General features: G+C 28.3%; 2 protein-coding genes across 2 annotated transcripts; one reads left to right on the forward strand and one right to left on the reverse strand.

The window, feature by feature from the left end:
* Positions 1–406: 406 nt before the first annotated feature.
* Positions 407–622, forward strand: BDR25DRAFT_212728 (uncharacterized protein; the record flags this gene model as incomplete). Its single annotated transcript, XM_033684728.1, has 1 exon — positions 407–622. A coding segment is annotated over one exon (216 nt), but the record flags the coding sequence as incomplete, so codon positions are not given.
* Positions 623–4,018: 3,396 nt separating this feature from the next.
* BDR25DRAFT_350164 (uncharacterized protein) lies at positions 4,019–4,411 on the reverse strand (the record flags this gene model as incomplete). The annotated part of the gene is made up of 4 exons (XM_033694654.1): positions 4,019–4,032; positions 4,061–4,161; positions 4,270–4,302; positions 4,359–4,411. 4 exons carry the CDS (start codon positions 4,409–4,411, stop codon positions 4,019–4,021), a joined length of 201 nt encoding a protein of 66 aa, XP_033552736.1.
* Between the last annotated feature and the right edge of the window lie 10,989 nt (positions 4,412–15,400).

Below are 15,400 nucleotides of genomic sequence, written 5' to 3' on the forward strand. Positions count from 1 at the left end.
TTGCAGCAAATTGCAGCATATTGCAGCAAATTGCAGCAAATTGCAGCATGTTGCAGGCTGGTCGCGCATAGGGCAAGTGTGCGAGGGACCCGGATCTATTGTGTGCAAAAATCGGGAAATTTCTTGGCGTTCCTCGGATCTTTTTTTCCCCCACCAAAATTGTATGGGAGATCAGAATCTCGATAGAATTCCTGATATATCAACAAATAACGATTGGATCGGCCCTGGGTAGGTTGAAGCCTTTAGTTTGTATAGAGAAGCGCCTATACTAACTTTTTTAGGAGTAACAACGCGTTTGTTTGCGATGTATCGCGCTCATGGCGTCTCCATCCTTCCTGGCCGGCCCTGATCACCCCAATATCTCAAACTAAGCACCTAAGGGCTTGATGATCGCGTTCGTATAAACATCTGTCAGTTTCTCCTGCTTGGATGGCCTAGAACTGCAATTGCTGATTGTGAGGGTTATTCTCTTTACGTGGTTTACAATGTAGAGAACAATCTTAAGGCTTATAGCAGCGTCTGTAAGCCACCTACTATGAAGCTTAGGAGACCTTCTAAAATTAGCGATGAAGATGGCAAAGCTCTGTTTGAGGAGTTGATCTGCAGCAGATGGAGATACTAGGACGAACAAGCCTATTAGCTATGGATGGAAAGAGGTGTGAAGGTTAATAGATCTACAATCTTCTGTTACCTTGCCTAGCATGGATAGAGCAGGCGTACCTTACAGCCTTTCTTGCAGGCTTGTAATAAGGAGCTTTAAGAGCTCTACTGTTGCTCTCTCTATTAGTTTACGTAGGACAATTTAGTGTTTCTTAATAAGTTTATCTTTAATAAGAAAACTAGCTAGCAGCATAAGGCTTATAGGCCTGTAGGCCATAAAAGTTAATATACTTAGGATATAAAGCGCGGGAAGATGTAGGCCATCCTTCTGGCCTATACAGTAAACAGATACCTGCCTTGTATAAGGGTAAAGAAAGGATATTTTAATTATAAAGAGTTTATTAATTAGATTAAGCAGCGCCTTCTCCCTTTGCTTTAAGCAACCTACAGGACCTAGCCTATAGTTATAGTTCTTAATAACGTCTTAATCTATTAGAATAAAGCTGTTACAACTATCCTTAAGGCTGCTAGCTATGTTGTTTGTTTCCTTTTACTATACTTGCCTAACTATAATCTTATTAAGTTAACCTTTAGAGTATTAAAGGCATAGATTAAAAGGAACTATTTATACTATTAGTAGCAGTATACAAGCTTTAGCTTGTTCCTTAAGGACGTAATTAGGAGCAGTAAGTGTAATTGTTTTGCTAGGAAACACTTTACATACGCTGCTAGAGGGTTATATATAGAGCTAGAGAAGCTTAATTAGGTAAGAGCTAAAATTAGCGCTTAACAGGGCTGCAATAAGGATTCCTAGGATAACAGAGACTATAAGGATATTAAGTTGTAAAATAATAAAACATTAAACTCTAATTAACCTTATTTAGCTACTAAAAACCCTGCGTTTGTTAGAATCTTAAGTCTATTAAATTCCCTCCTTAGCACTTAATCTCTGCCCTGTTACTTTACAGATATTTAATAGTTCTTAAGCAGTTTAATATTTAAGTTTAAATTAATAAAGCTTATTATAAAAATAATGTACTATTCTATCCTTTAACCTAAATATGTAATGATCCTCATGAATTGTTCCATCTTAGATAGCCTGGAAGGCCCCTGTATTAGCCCTAACCTTAACCTGGCCCTGACCCCTGCTGTTACCCCTATTCCCTCATGTATTTAGTTGCACCTCGCCCCTGTAGCTAGCTTAGTAGTTTTCTAATATCCTACGTACAAGGCCTATAGGTGTTAATGGCATTCCTAGGTTTAGAGTCCCCACGCACTCCTATATGCCTCTAAGTAGACTCCCACTGCATTTAGACCCATTGTTTTGCCTGCGCTGTTATAAAATAAAGCTTCTACTGCTACTATATATAATTTGCTTTAAAAGATTAACATCTTTTTAAGATCTTTTAACGTCTACTTCTGCTCTATTACTATATCCTTTGCCTGTATATAGTCCTTGCAATTTTTAACTAGTTGTTGTTTAATAAGCTAGTTAAAAAACTTCTTTACTAACACCTATAAGTTATCCTTCCTACTGCTAGCAATAGGGCTTAAGCTTAGAATAGGTATAAGTTGTTTAAAAGTCTTTAGGCAGAGAGCAGCTGTTAAAGAAGCAAGAAGTAGATAAAGTACATTTAAAAACAGAAACAGCAGATTTCTTAGACCTAACATATTATAGTTAGTTAATTAAAACTGCTGCTAAAGCTGCTGCTGTTAAAAAGCTTACTTTTTTATCTTCTAAGCTTTCTACTATTTATTAGCTGCTTTTTTTATAGCCTATAGTCTTTCTTAGATTCTATGTTTTTTAGCTGCTTTTATTATCTTTCTAAGCTTATTCTTATTACTTAAAAATAATAAGGAGCTACAACACTTCTTTTTTTGCCTATTATGTAGGTTTACCTTTAGCTAGTTCCTTGTTAAAGTTTACTAGTATTATATAAGCTCTATTAGTAGCTAATTTACATATGCTTAGCCTTTAAAGATTGCCTAAGCCTATAACTCTAAATTAGCGTCTTTTATAGTAAAGTGCTTATAGGTAGCCTAGTAAACGTAGTAAAGGTGCTTAAAGTTATTGCAGGTTAATACCTAGCACTTTTACATATAAGAGATCTAACTCTAGCTATTAATACTAGTAGTAAGATTCTAGATCTTTTAACAGGTATAATTCTTATTTAACAGCTGCTGTGTGCGCTAGGGCAACTTTTCTCTGTAGCCTAGAGTAATAGGAGAATTAGATAAAGGCTTATTTACTAACTAGTTACATAAAAAGGCCTTTGTTATTACCTTATATATAAGCTTTACTTTTACTTTAATATCTACCCTATCTGCGCCTTTAAGGCGCCTTATATAGTGTTTAATGCTAGAGAACAGCTTCTGTTCTTTACTAAGCCTAAAGTCCTCTATTATTTAGAGCTGCTAGCTAGCCCCCTGCTTGTTAGCCCTATATTAAATAGCGTGTAAGGTAATATAAAAATCTTAAGCCTTTACATGCTCTTATATAAAAGGGCCTTTAATTATAGCATTAACCTAATTCTTTACCTGTAAGAGTAAGAAAAACGCCTAAGAAACAACCTTATCTACTAGCCTACTATTAGCCTTATTACTATTCACGCGCACTAAATATTGTACAGTGACGTTAAACTCTACTATTTAATTAGGGGGGGAAGACTTCTTAGCAGCTACAGGAGCAGGAGTAGGCTAAGATAAGATAAAAGTTAAAGGGGAGCTTTTTAGCAGCAAAAAGAGGTTATCCCTAAGTATATTAGATAAGGTATTAGGCTTAGGGTGATAGGTAGGAACTATAGAAACAGCTTCTTGCTAAGCTAGAGCAGGAGAAGCAGATTATTTAGTTGCTTTTACTGCTTTCTAGGGTGTAGGCTTACTTTTAGTAGGCGCTAGAATATAGTAAGCTTTTCTTACTTTGCCCTTACTATTAGGTTAACTTACAACACGCTAACTTTAGTTTAGTACTACTAGCAGTCTCCTTGCGCTTGCTTAACAGGCCCTGTGCCCTCGCACGTGTAGAATAGGCTAGTGGGTTGCTACTAAGGTTAATTTAACGCGTCTAGGTAGCTAGGGCTGCTCTAGCCTTCTGTTTTAGGCCTATTGTTGTCCTGTTACTCTAAAAATTAAGCTAAGAGCAGTATCTTTATATAAACTTAAGGCTTTAACTTACTAATAATATTTAAGAAGGATTTATTAATATATTAGGAATTCTATTAAGATTGTAATCTCTTATGCAATTTTAGTAAGGAAAAAAAAGATCTAAGGAACGCTAAGAAATTTCCTGATTTTTGCACATAATAGATTGGCAAAACAAAAAGCCGAGCAACACGAGTAGAGCAGAAAAAGGATCGATAAATCAACACGATTAATACAATTAATTAATCATCCCATACATCATATCCAAACCCATCATTCATCTCAGGAAGCCTAGAAACAGTGCTTCAATCTGACAGACCTATAGGTGTTAATGGAATTTCCAGGTCATTAAGTCCCCATGCACTCCCATATACCTCTAAGTGGATTCCTACCGCATTTGGACCCATTGTCTTGCCTGCGCTGTTACAGCTAGCGCCTTAGCGCCGCGCAAGCATTTCTCTTGCAAAAACCCTTTGCCTCCTTCACTCCCTATCCTAGTTTAGCTAAAATAGAGCCGACCTACTCTACCTTGTGTTACGGTCTATGGTTGGACTGACGTAACTCCACCCGAAGTACTCCACAATCTAGCTAGGTTGGGGCAGGGCTCGTTCATGGACCAACCGGAAGGTGCGGAGGCAGCACGGCTGCCTATAGCCACAGAAGAATGCATTGTCTAATAGAAAGGCAGGCTAAGGAACAGGAACAAGTTAAACAAGTTAGACAAGTTACGCTAGGTAAACTTATCTAAACTTAACTAACATATTCTTAGCACTATTAAATATATATATAGTTCTAACCTTAAACAACCTTTAAAAAGTGTGTTTAATATTTAGTTTATTTTTTATATAAACTAAGTAAGCATTCTAGCTTTTTAAAAAGCTATAACGTACTTCACAGGCAAGTTGCTCACACACCTAAGTTGCTTACTTTTGCTAAAACCCTACTAAACTACCCTTCTTACACTAATACATTCTCTACAACACTACTTAGACGCGCTAAAAGAACATTAGATACAGCTTATGCTCTAAGCTTTTAAATAAAACATAAAACTCTTAAAAAAATGTGTTATAGCTATATATAAAGTTTTATAAAAAATAATAAATAACTATAGCACTAGATAACTTTTATAAGCTAATTTTATAGCTAAATTACAAAGGCTAGGCAATAAAAAAAAGTAGGTAATTATTAAGACTATACTTAAGCTATATCTACAAGGAATTTCCCCTTAGATAGCATTTATAGCTAATATAGCTAATTCTTTACGCACTAAGCGTAATCTAGGCTATGTTTATATAAACTAGCCTAGTATGTTTGTAAAGTGTTATTTAGAGCTTAAAGTAACATTTAAGTGTAAGTATAACTATAAAAGAGCTTTTTATAAGAGTTCTAGAGTAATTTAAAGCAGGTTTAGCCTTATTAAGAATATTAAAGCTAAGTATAGCATCTAGAATAATAACACATATAACTTTAGTAAAATAAGGTTTATAATTAGCTAAATATCTTTTAACTATACTTACACTTAAAACTTTACTTTAAGCTTTAAATAATGCTTTATAAATGTACTAAGCTAGTTTATGTAAATATAGCCTAGATTATGCTTAGCGCGTAAAGAATTAGCTATATTAGCTATAAATGCTATCTAAGGGGAAATTTCTTACGCATATAGCTTAAGTATAGTCTTAATAATTACCTACTTTTTTTTATTACCTAGCCTTTATAATTTAGCTATAGAATTAGCTTGTAAAGGTTGTCTAGCGCTATAGTTATTTATTGTCTTTTATAAAACTTTATACATAGCTATAGCATATTTCTTTAAGAGTTTTATGTCTTATTTAAAAGCTTAGAGTGTAAGCTGTATCTAACATTATTTTAGCGCGTCTAAGTAGTGTTGTAGGGAATGCATTAGTGTAGAAAGAGTAGTTTAGTAGGGTCTTAGTAAAAGTAAGCAACTTAGGTGTGTAAGCAACTTGCCTGTAAAGTACGTTAATACTATTTATATATCTTACAATATATATACCTCTAATTCTATCTAAGAGAACTGTTTAACCTAGCCACTATACTACTGCTATAGGGATAAACTATAATCTAGTTACTCTAACCTACTCTGTTAGCCTATTAGCTATTACGTAGAACTGTACACCTTACTGTTAGCCTCTAACCTTTGTCTTATTACCCTAGGAATAACATTAACCTAAGTGCTTTCTAAAGCAAAGATTATAATATTAAACACTATACTCTTTAAAAAGTATAACCACTTAATATAACCTTAATTTTAACATAGCCTATATAGCTTTATTAGAATTAACAGAAGTTTTAATAGCTAATAAAAGAATTTTAGCAGAATAGATTAATAGTATCTAGGATAACATTAAAGAACTTTAATAAATTAGTAATAAAATTAATAGGCTAGTTAGTCTTTATAAAAAAGTAAACAACTTATACTAGAAAATAACTAAATTTAATAATTAACTAACCTCTATAAATTTTTAAAGAGCTATAAACTCTGTAAGTTAGATACACACATTATAGGTAGAGTTAGCTAAACTTTAGAATATATTAACTAAAAAAGTAAGCATTATAGCTAAAAAAAAAACTTTAAAACTAGCCTTTTTAAAGCCTTTTAAAGAATTACTTAAAGACCTCTACCTCTTTTTTACTAGATGCTACTTTTATATGTAGTATAATAGAAAAGTATTCTAAATGAATAAAGAAATAATATTCTAGATAGGATTACATTTAAAAGAACCCCCTATAATCTAGTTCTAGCCACACGTAAATAATTAGATAGACTTTAAAGTAAATAGCACTACACTAAATCTTAAGACTAAAGAAATATTTAGTAGTATAAAAGCTTTGAAAAAAGCTCTAACAGCTATTTATAAAACTATAAATAAATAAACTTTACAGCTAATAAACTAAACACTTTAAAATAAGAAAAAAGAACAGCTTAGTACTATGCAGCGCGTTTTAGAGAACAGCTAGCTATTTATAGATAAACAGACTAAAAAGCACTCTGCTAAATGTTCTATAATAGTTTAAAAAACATAATAAAAAACAAACTACTTTTAAAATTTTTATTATAAAAGTAACAATTTATAATAATAAGTATAAAGAATGTAAAAAAGAAAAGCAGTGTAAAGAAGCTTTTTAGAAACCTAAGTTTATTTCTAAAAAAAAGAAGCTCTTTATTATAATAAAGAACTAATAGACCTTAGTTATATAAAACATATATAAAGCCCCCCCTTAAAGAAAAGCTAAGCCTTTAGACATAATAGGCTGCCTTTAACTAAGAAGTAATAGAAATAGCAAAAAATAAGGCCTACCTAAACTATAAAAAAGTAAGACATTTCTGCTAAAATTACCTAGACTTTTAAAAAGAGGAGAATAAAAATACTACTATAATAGTAAAAGCTATTACTACTAAATATAGCTTTATAAATAAGAAAATATTAAAAAAATTAAATCATAAACTTTACTAGTAATATAAAGAAAACTATTCTTTAAAAAACTGCCTTAAGCTGTATTAAAAAGTAGTTATTATAAACTTTAGTAGCTTTAATTAAGTGTTATAGGACTTTATAATTTTTAAAAAATATAAAAAAAAGACTTAAATCTAAGAATACATTATAAATATTAAAAAAGAAAAAAAAGAGTTTCCCTTAATAATAGAACTCTAGGCACTTTAGCGTAAAAGCTCTCTAAACAGTTCTAAAGTTACTTATGCTAAAAGTGCAGATAATAACATAATTACTTTAGAAAATATATAGTGTTACTATACTAAATAAACATTAGTAATAACTACATAACATTTAACATAGTGTAATAAATAGCTAAAGTAAAATATAATATTATAAATAAAAAAATAATAGTAGTTTTTAATTAAAATTTATAACTAAAAGTTTAAAAGACTAAGTAAACTTACTAACGTACTTCACAGGCAAGTTGCTTACACACCTAAGTCGCTTCCTTTTGCCAAGACCCCACTCTAACAAACTCTATTATAGCCTATAATAACCTGCTCTAGCACTATATAGTACATTACAGCCTAGAATATTATTTAGATACTACTTCTACTTCTTACTTACACATTTATGTGTTATGCCTAGTCTAATTACACTATCTACAGCGCCTTTAGAATAGCTTACCTACTTTAGCTTACACCTGCTTCTTTGCCTTTTTTCTATTACTATGCGCTTTAAACTTTTTTAAAGCTATTAAGTGTAGGCTTTTTTAAATTATTAAAGTCTTTTCTACCTTAATTTACTTTTTTTTATGTAATTTATATTATATAGTAGCATTATTAGCTACTTAAAGCTTAGTAATTTTTTATTACACTAACACTAGCTTATGTGTAATTATTACTACTCTTTTTAAAACTTTTTTAAACACTTTAACTATAAAAGTTAGTAAACTATTTATATGCTTTTAAATTTTTATTTTTATAAGTATTAATTATAACTTAAGTTTTAGAGTATTACTTAGAGTTTATAACTGCTAAGGCTTATTATATATAAGTAGTAGTAGTAATAAAGTGTGCAACTTTATATTAAAGCTTATTATAACTTATTATAAGTTAAAAGGAACTAATCTAGCGCCTTAGAACTATTCTTAGATATTACTAAAAGTAATTAACGTACTTTATAGGCGAGTTGCTCACACACCTAAGTTGCTTACTTTTGCTAAGACTCTACCCTAACAAACTCTATTATAGCCTATAACAACCTGCTCTGGCACTATATAGTACAGTACAGCCTAGAATATTATTTAGATACTACTTCTGCTTCTTACTTACATGTTTGCGCGTTATGCCTAGTCTAATTGCACTATCTGTAGCGCCTTTAGAAGAGCTTACTTACTTTAGCTTACACCTGCTTCTTTACCTTTTTTCTATTACTACACACTTTAAACTTCTTTAAAGCTATTAAGCGTAGGCCTTTTTAAATTATTAAGGTTTTTTCTGCCTTAATTTGCTTTTTTTTATATAATTTATGTTACATAGCAGCCTTATTAGCTGCTTAAAGCTTAGTAATTTCTTATTATGCTAATACTAGCTTATATGTAATTATTACTACTTTTTTTAAAACTTTTTTAAACACCTTAACTATAAAAGTTAGTAAACTATTTATATACTTTTAAATTTTTATTTTTATAAGCATTAATTATAACTTAAGTTTTAGAGTATTACTTAGAGTTTACAACTACTAAGGCTTATTATATATAAGTAGTAGTAGTAATAAAGTGCGCAACTTTATATTAAAGCATATTATAACTTATTTTAGGTTAAAAGAAACTAATCTAGCGCTTTAAAACTTTTTTTAAATATTACTAAAAGTAATTATAACATTATAGGCTACTTTAAAGCATAACAAGAACTTTATTTTTATAATATAAGTAATCTAGTTACACATAAGGTTTTTAGCTTAGCACTTATACACTTTTTTTAAAAGAGTAAAATAACCTACATTAAGTAGCTATAAAAAGTGCAATAAGTAAAAAAGTATATAAATAGTAATAATTTTATTATTTTTATAGTATTACTAAAAATAAAGTAAGTTATAGCTTTTATAGCTATTAATAACTAGCAGATAGTAGCTACTAATAGTACACTTCTTTATATGCGTGTTAAAGTGCTTTAACTAGTTTAAACTAAGCTAATTAGTAGTCTAGCTGCGCTTAAAGATTATAATAACTTAATTTTAAAGTAGATTTTTTTTATACTAGTTTAAAAAGTAGTTGCTACTTTAAAAGATAATAAAAAGTAAAATAGCCTACTTTTTAGCATTAATGCTCTAGATAGCTGTTATTTACTTCTAGTTACTTAGCTAGACTACTTTTAGCTATTTTTATCTCTTTAAACTTATAATAACTGCTTTAGTAGATATTTAGCCTATTATAAACTTTATCTTATTAAAGTTATACATGTTATTATTTTAGATGCTATACTTAGCTTTAATATTTTTTATAAAGTTAAACTAGCTTTAAATTACTATAAGATTTTTATAAAAAGCTTTTTTATAGTTATACTTACACTTAAACTTTACTTTAAGCTTTAAGTAACACTTAATAAACATATTAAGCTAGTTTATGCTAATATAGCCTATATTAGCTATAGCTGCTAGCTAAGAAAGAAATTCTTACACATCTAGCTTAAGTATGTGCTAAATAATTACCTACTTTTTATTATTATCTAGCTTTTATAAGTTAGCTGTATAATTAGCTTAGAAAGGTTATTTAGTGTGTTAGTTACTTATTATTTTTTAAAAAACTTTATAGATAGCTATAGCGTGTTGCTTAAAAAGTGTTGCATTTTATTTAAAAGCTTAAAGCATAAGCTATATTTAACATTTTTTTAACACATCTAAGTAGTGTTGTTAGGAATGCATTAGTGTAGAAAGAGTAGTGTAGTAAAGTCTTAGTAAAAGTAAGTAACTTAGGTGTGTAAGCAACTTGCCTCTAAAGTACGTTAAGTTTAAAGTCCTAGAACTAAAATTTAAGTAACTAAGAACTCTACTCCTAGAGCTAGTAGTTAGTAGGAAAGCCTTTATCTTGCAACAGAACTATAGACAGTGTCTTCTTTATAGCAGCACTTCTTATAGCATAGATAATTGCTAGTAAAGAGAACACTCTATACAACTAGTATAAACTTAAGAATACCTTAAATAGACTTAGAAACATCTATTTAACACTCTACATAGACTAGAAGATTATTTATACCTCTAGTACTAATACACATAGCAGTATTACATAAAGTATTAGGATAATAAACACTAGGTAGGTTAGTAGCCTATGTAGAAAAGACATCTAGATAGGGACCCTTAAAAAGGCACTTCTTTAATATGCAAAATAATAGACTATTATACATGTTAAACTCTACGTATTTAAAAAAACTAAAGAGTTAGCCTAACTATAACTACTAGAATAGCTGCAGATTCTATTATTTTTAATAAAAAGCTACTTATAAAGAGGATTATATACTAACCTACTACTTAGAAGAGAATTATAAATGTAAAGTAGCTAACTATTACATTAAAAAACATTAACTTTATAAAAAAAAAGTAATATACACACTAACTTATAAAAAAACATTAACTTATACTTTATAAATAATAAAGAAAAAATATTTTATAACATAAAAGCACTAGTAGGTGTAGGCTAAAGATTAAAGTAAAGCTTAACTATAACCTTTACATTTAAAGAATAGATAAAATTAGCCTTTATTAATAGCAGATGCACTTTTATAGTAATAGATGTAACTTAAATAAACTAGTAAAGTATCTTATTCTAAATTAAAAAAAGCCTATTTAAGGTAACCCTTGCTAACACCTTCTTACTAGAGTATAGTAGAGGATAGATTAACTTAGAAATATATAAAAAAGACTTAATAATACTAAAGACTAAAAACTAGAAGTCTATAAGCATACTCCTATTAGAAGATAAGTATAATGTAATTCTAGGCTATAACTAGCTTAAAAAATATAACTTTACTATTAACTAAAAAATAATAACTATTAAAGGTTCTAAAGACTATACACATATAACCTAGTTAGCATGCTATAATAACTTATACCTAATCTATAAATAAGTAAAATAAGGTAGTAGTTACTACCTAAAGAAATAAAAACTCTAGAAATTCTTTTATTAAAAGCTAAAAGCTAAAGTAATAAAAGTAATAAAAAAAATTAAAGAAAGTCTTTTATAAAAAACTTAAAGCTAATAAAAATGTAAAATAAGTTAGTATTTATAGAATCTAAAAAAGTATTTTATTTCTACTAAGTATAAAGACTATAAGAACATGTTTAAGACATCTAAGAATCTAAAAGAATTGCCTCTGCACTAACTATAAGACTATGCTATAAACCTAATAAAAGACCTTAATTTAAAAACCTACAAGCTCTGCCTCTTAACAAAGGTGCAAAAGAAAGCCCTGTAGGAATATGTTAACTAAATGTTAGTATATAGCTATATTTAAAAAAGCTATAGCCTAGTAGCCTTAGCAGTATTCTTTGTAAAAAAGGAAGAAAAAAAATTAAAGTATATTAAAACTATTAAACTTTAAATAATAACACTATTTAAAACTAGTTTTCTTATTTAGTTATATAAAATATAATAAAGAAACTAAGTACTTTATAAAGTTTAACATATAAGACAAGTTTAATAAGATATAAAAAAAATAAATAAATAGCTAATAGCCTTTTATACTCTATAAAGATTATATAAGCTGTTAGTAATACTATTTAGACTAATAAACACCTTAGTAATGTTTTAAAGAATTATTAATATAGCTCTAAACTTATACTTTAATGTCTTTGTGTTAGTATATTTAGATAACGTCTTTATCTATATAAAAGACAGCCTAGAAGACTATATATAGAAGGTACAGAAGGTTTTAGAGAAGTTATGAGAATACAGACTCTACCTGCAGCTGTCTAAATATAAATTCTATGTTACTAAAACAAAATACCTAGAATTTATAATTAATAGTAATAAAATTAAGATTAACCTTACTAAGATATAAAAAGTCTTAGAATAGCTAGAACCTATAATAGTAAAAGAAGTTAAAATCTTTTTAGAATTATCTAGATATATTAAGTAAATAATTAAAAACTACTTAAAAATTACTCTACTATTAACTAATGCTACTATAAAGAAATAGGTAATTATAAAGTTTATCTAAACTTTATAAATAAATAGCGCCTTTAAAGCACTAAAATAAGCTGTAACTATTAAACTAGTGTTATAAATGTATAACCTAAGATTAGACATAAAAATTTATACAGATGTGTTTTTAAAAGCAAGTAGTGCAGCCTTTTATTAGAAACAAGAAGACAAGAAATAGCACCTAGTAGTGTACTATTTAGTGAATTTTTAAAGATCTAAAGCAGACTATAGCATAGCTAATAAAGAACTAAAAGCAATACTAAATGTAGTATAAGTCTAGGCAACAGAATTATATAGAATAAGAAAATGTTTTAATATTATAACGTACTTTACAGGCAAGTTGCTTACACACCTAAGTTGCTTACTTTTGCTAAGACTTTACTACACTACTTTTTCTACACTAATGCATTTCTAATAATACTACTTAAATATGTTAAAAGAACATTAGATATAGCTTATGCTTTAAGCTTTTAAATAAAACATAACACTTTTTAAGCAACACACTACAGCTATCTATAAGGTTTTTTAAAAGATAATAAGTAACTAACGCGCTAAATAACCTTTCTAAGCTAATTATATAGCTAACTTATAAAAGCTAGATAATAATAAAAAGTAGGTAATTATTTAGCATATACTTAAGCTAGATGTGTAAGAATTTCCCCTCTAGCTAGTAGCTATAGCTAATATAGCTAATTTTTTATGTGCTAAGTGTAATATAAGCTATATTAGCATAAACTAGCTTAATATATTTATTAAGTGTTACTTAAAGCTTAAAGTAAAGTTTAAGTATAACTATAACTATAAAAAAGCTTTTTATAAATTTTTTATAGTAATTTAAAGCTAGTTTAACTTTATAAAAAATATTAAAGCTAAGTATAGTATTTAAAATAATAATATATATAACTTTAATAAAATAAAGTTTATAATAAGCTAAATATCTACTAAAGTAGTTATTATAAGTTTAGAGAGATAAAAACAGCTAAAAGTAGTCTAGCTAGGTAACTAAAAGTAAATAACAGCTATTTAAAGCATTAATACTAAAAAGTAAGCTATTTTACTTTTTATTATTTTTTAAAGTAGTAACTACTTTTTAAACTAGTATAAAAAGAAAAATCTACTTTAAAATTAAGTTATTATAATCTCTAAGCGCAGCTAGACTACTAATTAGCTTAGTTTAGACTAGTTAAAGCACTTTAACGCGCATATAAAAAAGTGTACTATTAGTAGCTACTATCTGCTAGTTATTAATAGCTATAAAAGCTATAACTTACTTTATTTTAGTAATACTATAAAATAATAAAATTATTACTATTTACATACTTTTTTACTTATTACACTTTTTATAGCTACTTAATGTAGGTTGTTTTACTTTTTTAAAAAAGTGTATAAGCGCTAAGCTAAAAACTTTATACATAACTAAATTACTTATATTATAAAAATAAAGTTTTTACTATGCTTTAAAGTAGCTTATTATGCTATAATTACTTTTAGTAATATTTAAAAAGAGTTCTAAAGCGCTAGATTAGTTTCTTTTAACCTATAATAAGTTATAATAGACCTTAATGTAAAGTTACACACTTTATTACTACTACTACTTATATATAATAAGCCTTAGTAGTTATAAACTCTAAGTAATACTTTAAAACTTAAGTTATAATTAATGCTTATAAAAATAAAAATTTAAAAGTATATAAATAGTTTACTAACTTTTATAGTTAAGGTGTTTAAAAAAGTTTTAAAAAAGGTAGTAATAATTATGTATAAGCTAGTGTTAGTATAATAAAAAATTACTAAGCTTTAAGCAGCTAATAAGGCTGCTATATAACATAAATTACATAAAAAAAAGTAAATTAAGGTAAAAAAAACCTAAATAATTTAAGAAAGCTTATACTTAAAAGCTCTAAAAGAGTTTAAAGCACGCAGTAATAGAAAAAAGGCAAAGAAGTAGGTGTAAGCTAAAGTAGGTAAGCTATTCTAAAGGCGCTGCAGATAGTGTAATTAGACTAGGCATAACACATAAACATATAAGCAAGAAGTAAAAGTAGTATCTAAATAATATTCTAGGCTGTACTGTACTATATAGTGCTAGAGCAGGTTGTTATAGGCTATAATAAAGTTTGTTAGGGTAGAGTCTTGGCAAAAGTAAGCAACTCAGGTGTGTGAGCAACTCGCCCGTGAAGTACGTTAACAGACTATGTAAACTTAGTTATATTTTTAATAATAAAAAAACTTTTACTAATGCATGTATAATAAGTAATAGAACTTGCTTAGTTTAATTATAGTATTAAGCATATCTTTAGAGCCTAAAACTAGTAGGCTAACGCCCTTAGCTAAAGACTTAACTACTTTAATAGATAAGAAAAGAGAACTAAAGAATTTACGCTTTTTAAAAAAAATAGAGAAAGGATTAGTATATAATAGACTTAGGCCTATTAAAGAATTCTGTGCGCTTATAGTAACTAAGTAAGAATAAAAAAAACTTAATTTATAAATACTATAACGTACTTCACAGGCAAGTTGCTTACACACCTAAGTTGCTTACACACCTAAGTTGCTTACTTTTACTAAGACCCTACTAAACTACTCTTCTTATACTAATGCATTCCCTATAACACTACTTAGACGCGCTAAAAGAACATTAGATACAGCTTACACTCTAAGCTTTTAAATAAGACATAAAACTTTTAAAAAAATGTGCTGTAGCTATATGCAGAGTTTTATAAAAAATAATAAATAACTATAGCACTAGATAACCTTTATAAGCTAATTCTACAGCTAAATTATAAAGGCTAGGTAATAAAAAGAAGCAGGTAATTATTAAGACTATACTTAAGCTATATGCGCAAGGAATTTCCCCTTAGATAGCATTTATAGCTAATATAGCTAATTCTTTACGCGCTAAGCGTAATCTAGGCTATGTTTACATAAACTAGCTTTGTATGTTTGTAAAGTGTTAGTTAGAGCTTAAAGTAACATTTAAGTGTAAGTATAACTATAAAAG

This window comes from Lindgomyces ingoldianus (genome assembly GCF_010093535.1).
Source record: "Lindgomyces ingoldianus strain ATCC 200398 unplaced genomic scaffold BDR25scaffold_4, whole genome shotgun sequence".
NCBI lineage: Eukaryota > Fungi > Ascomycota > Dothideomycetes > Pleosporales > Lindgomycetaceae > Lindgomyces > Lindgomyces ingoldianus.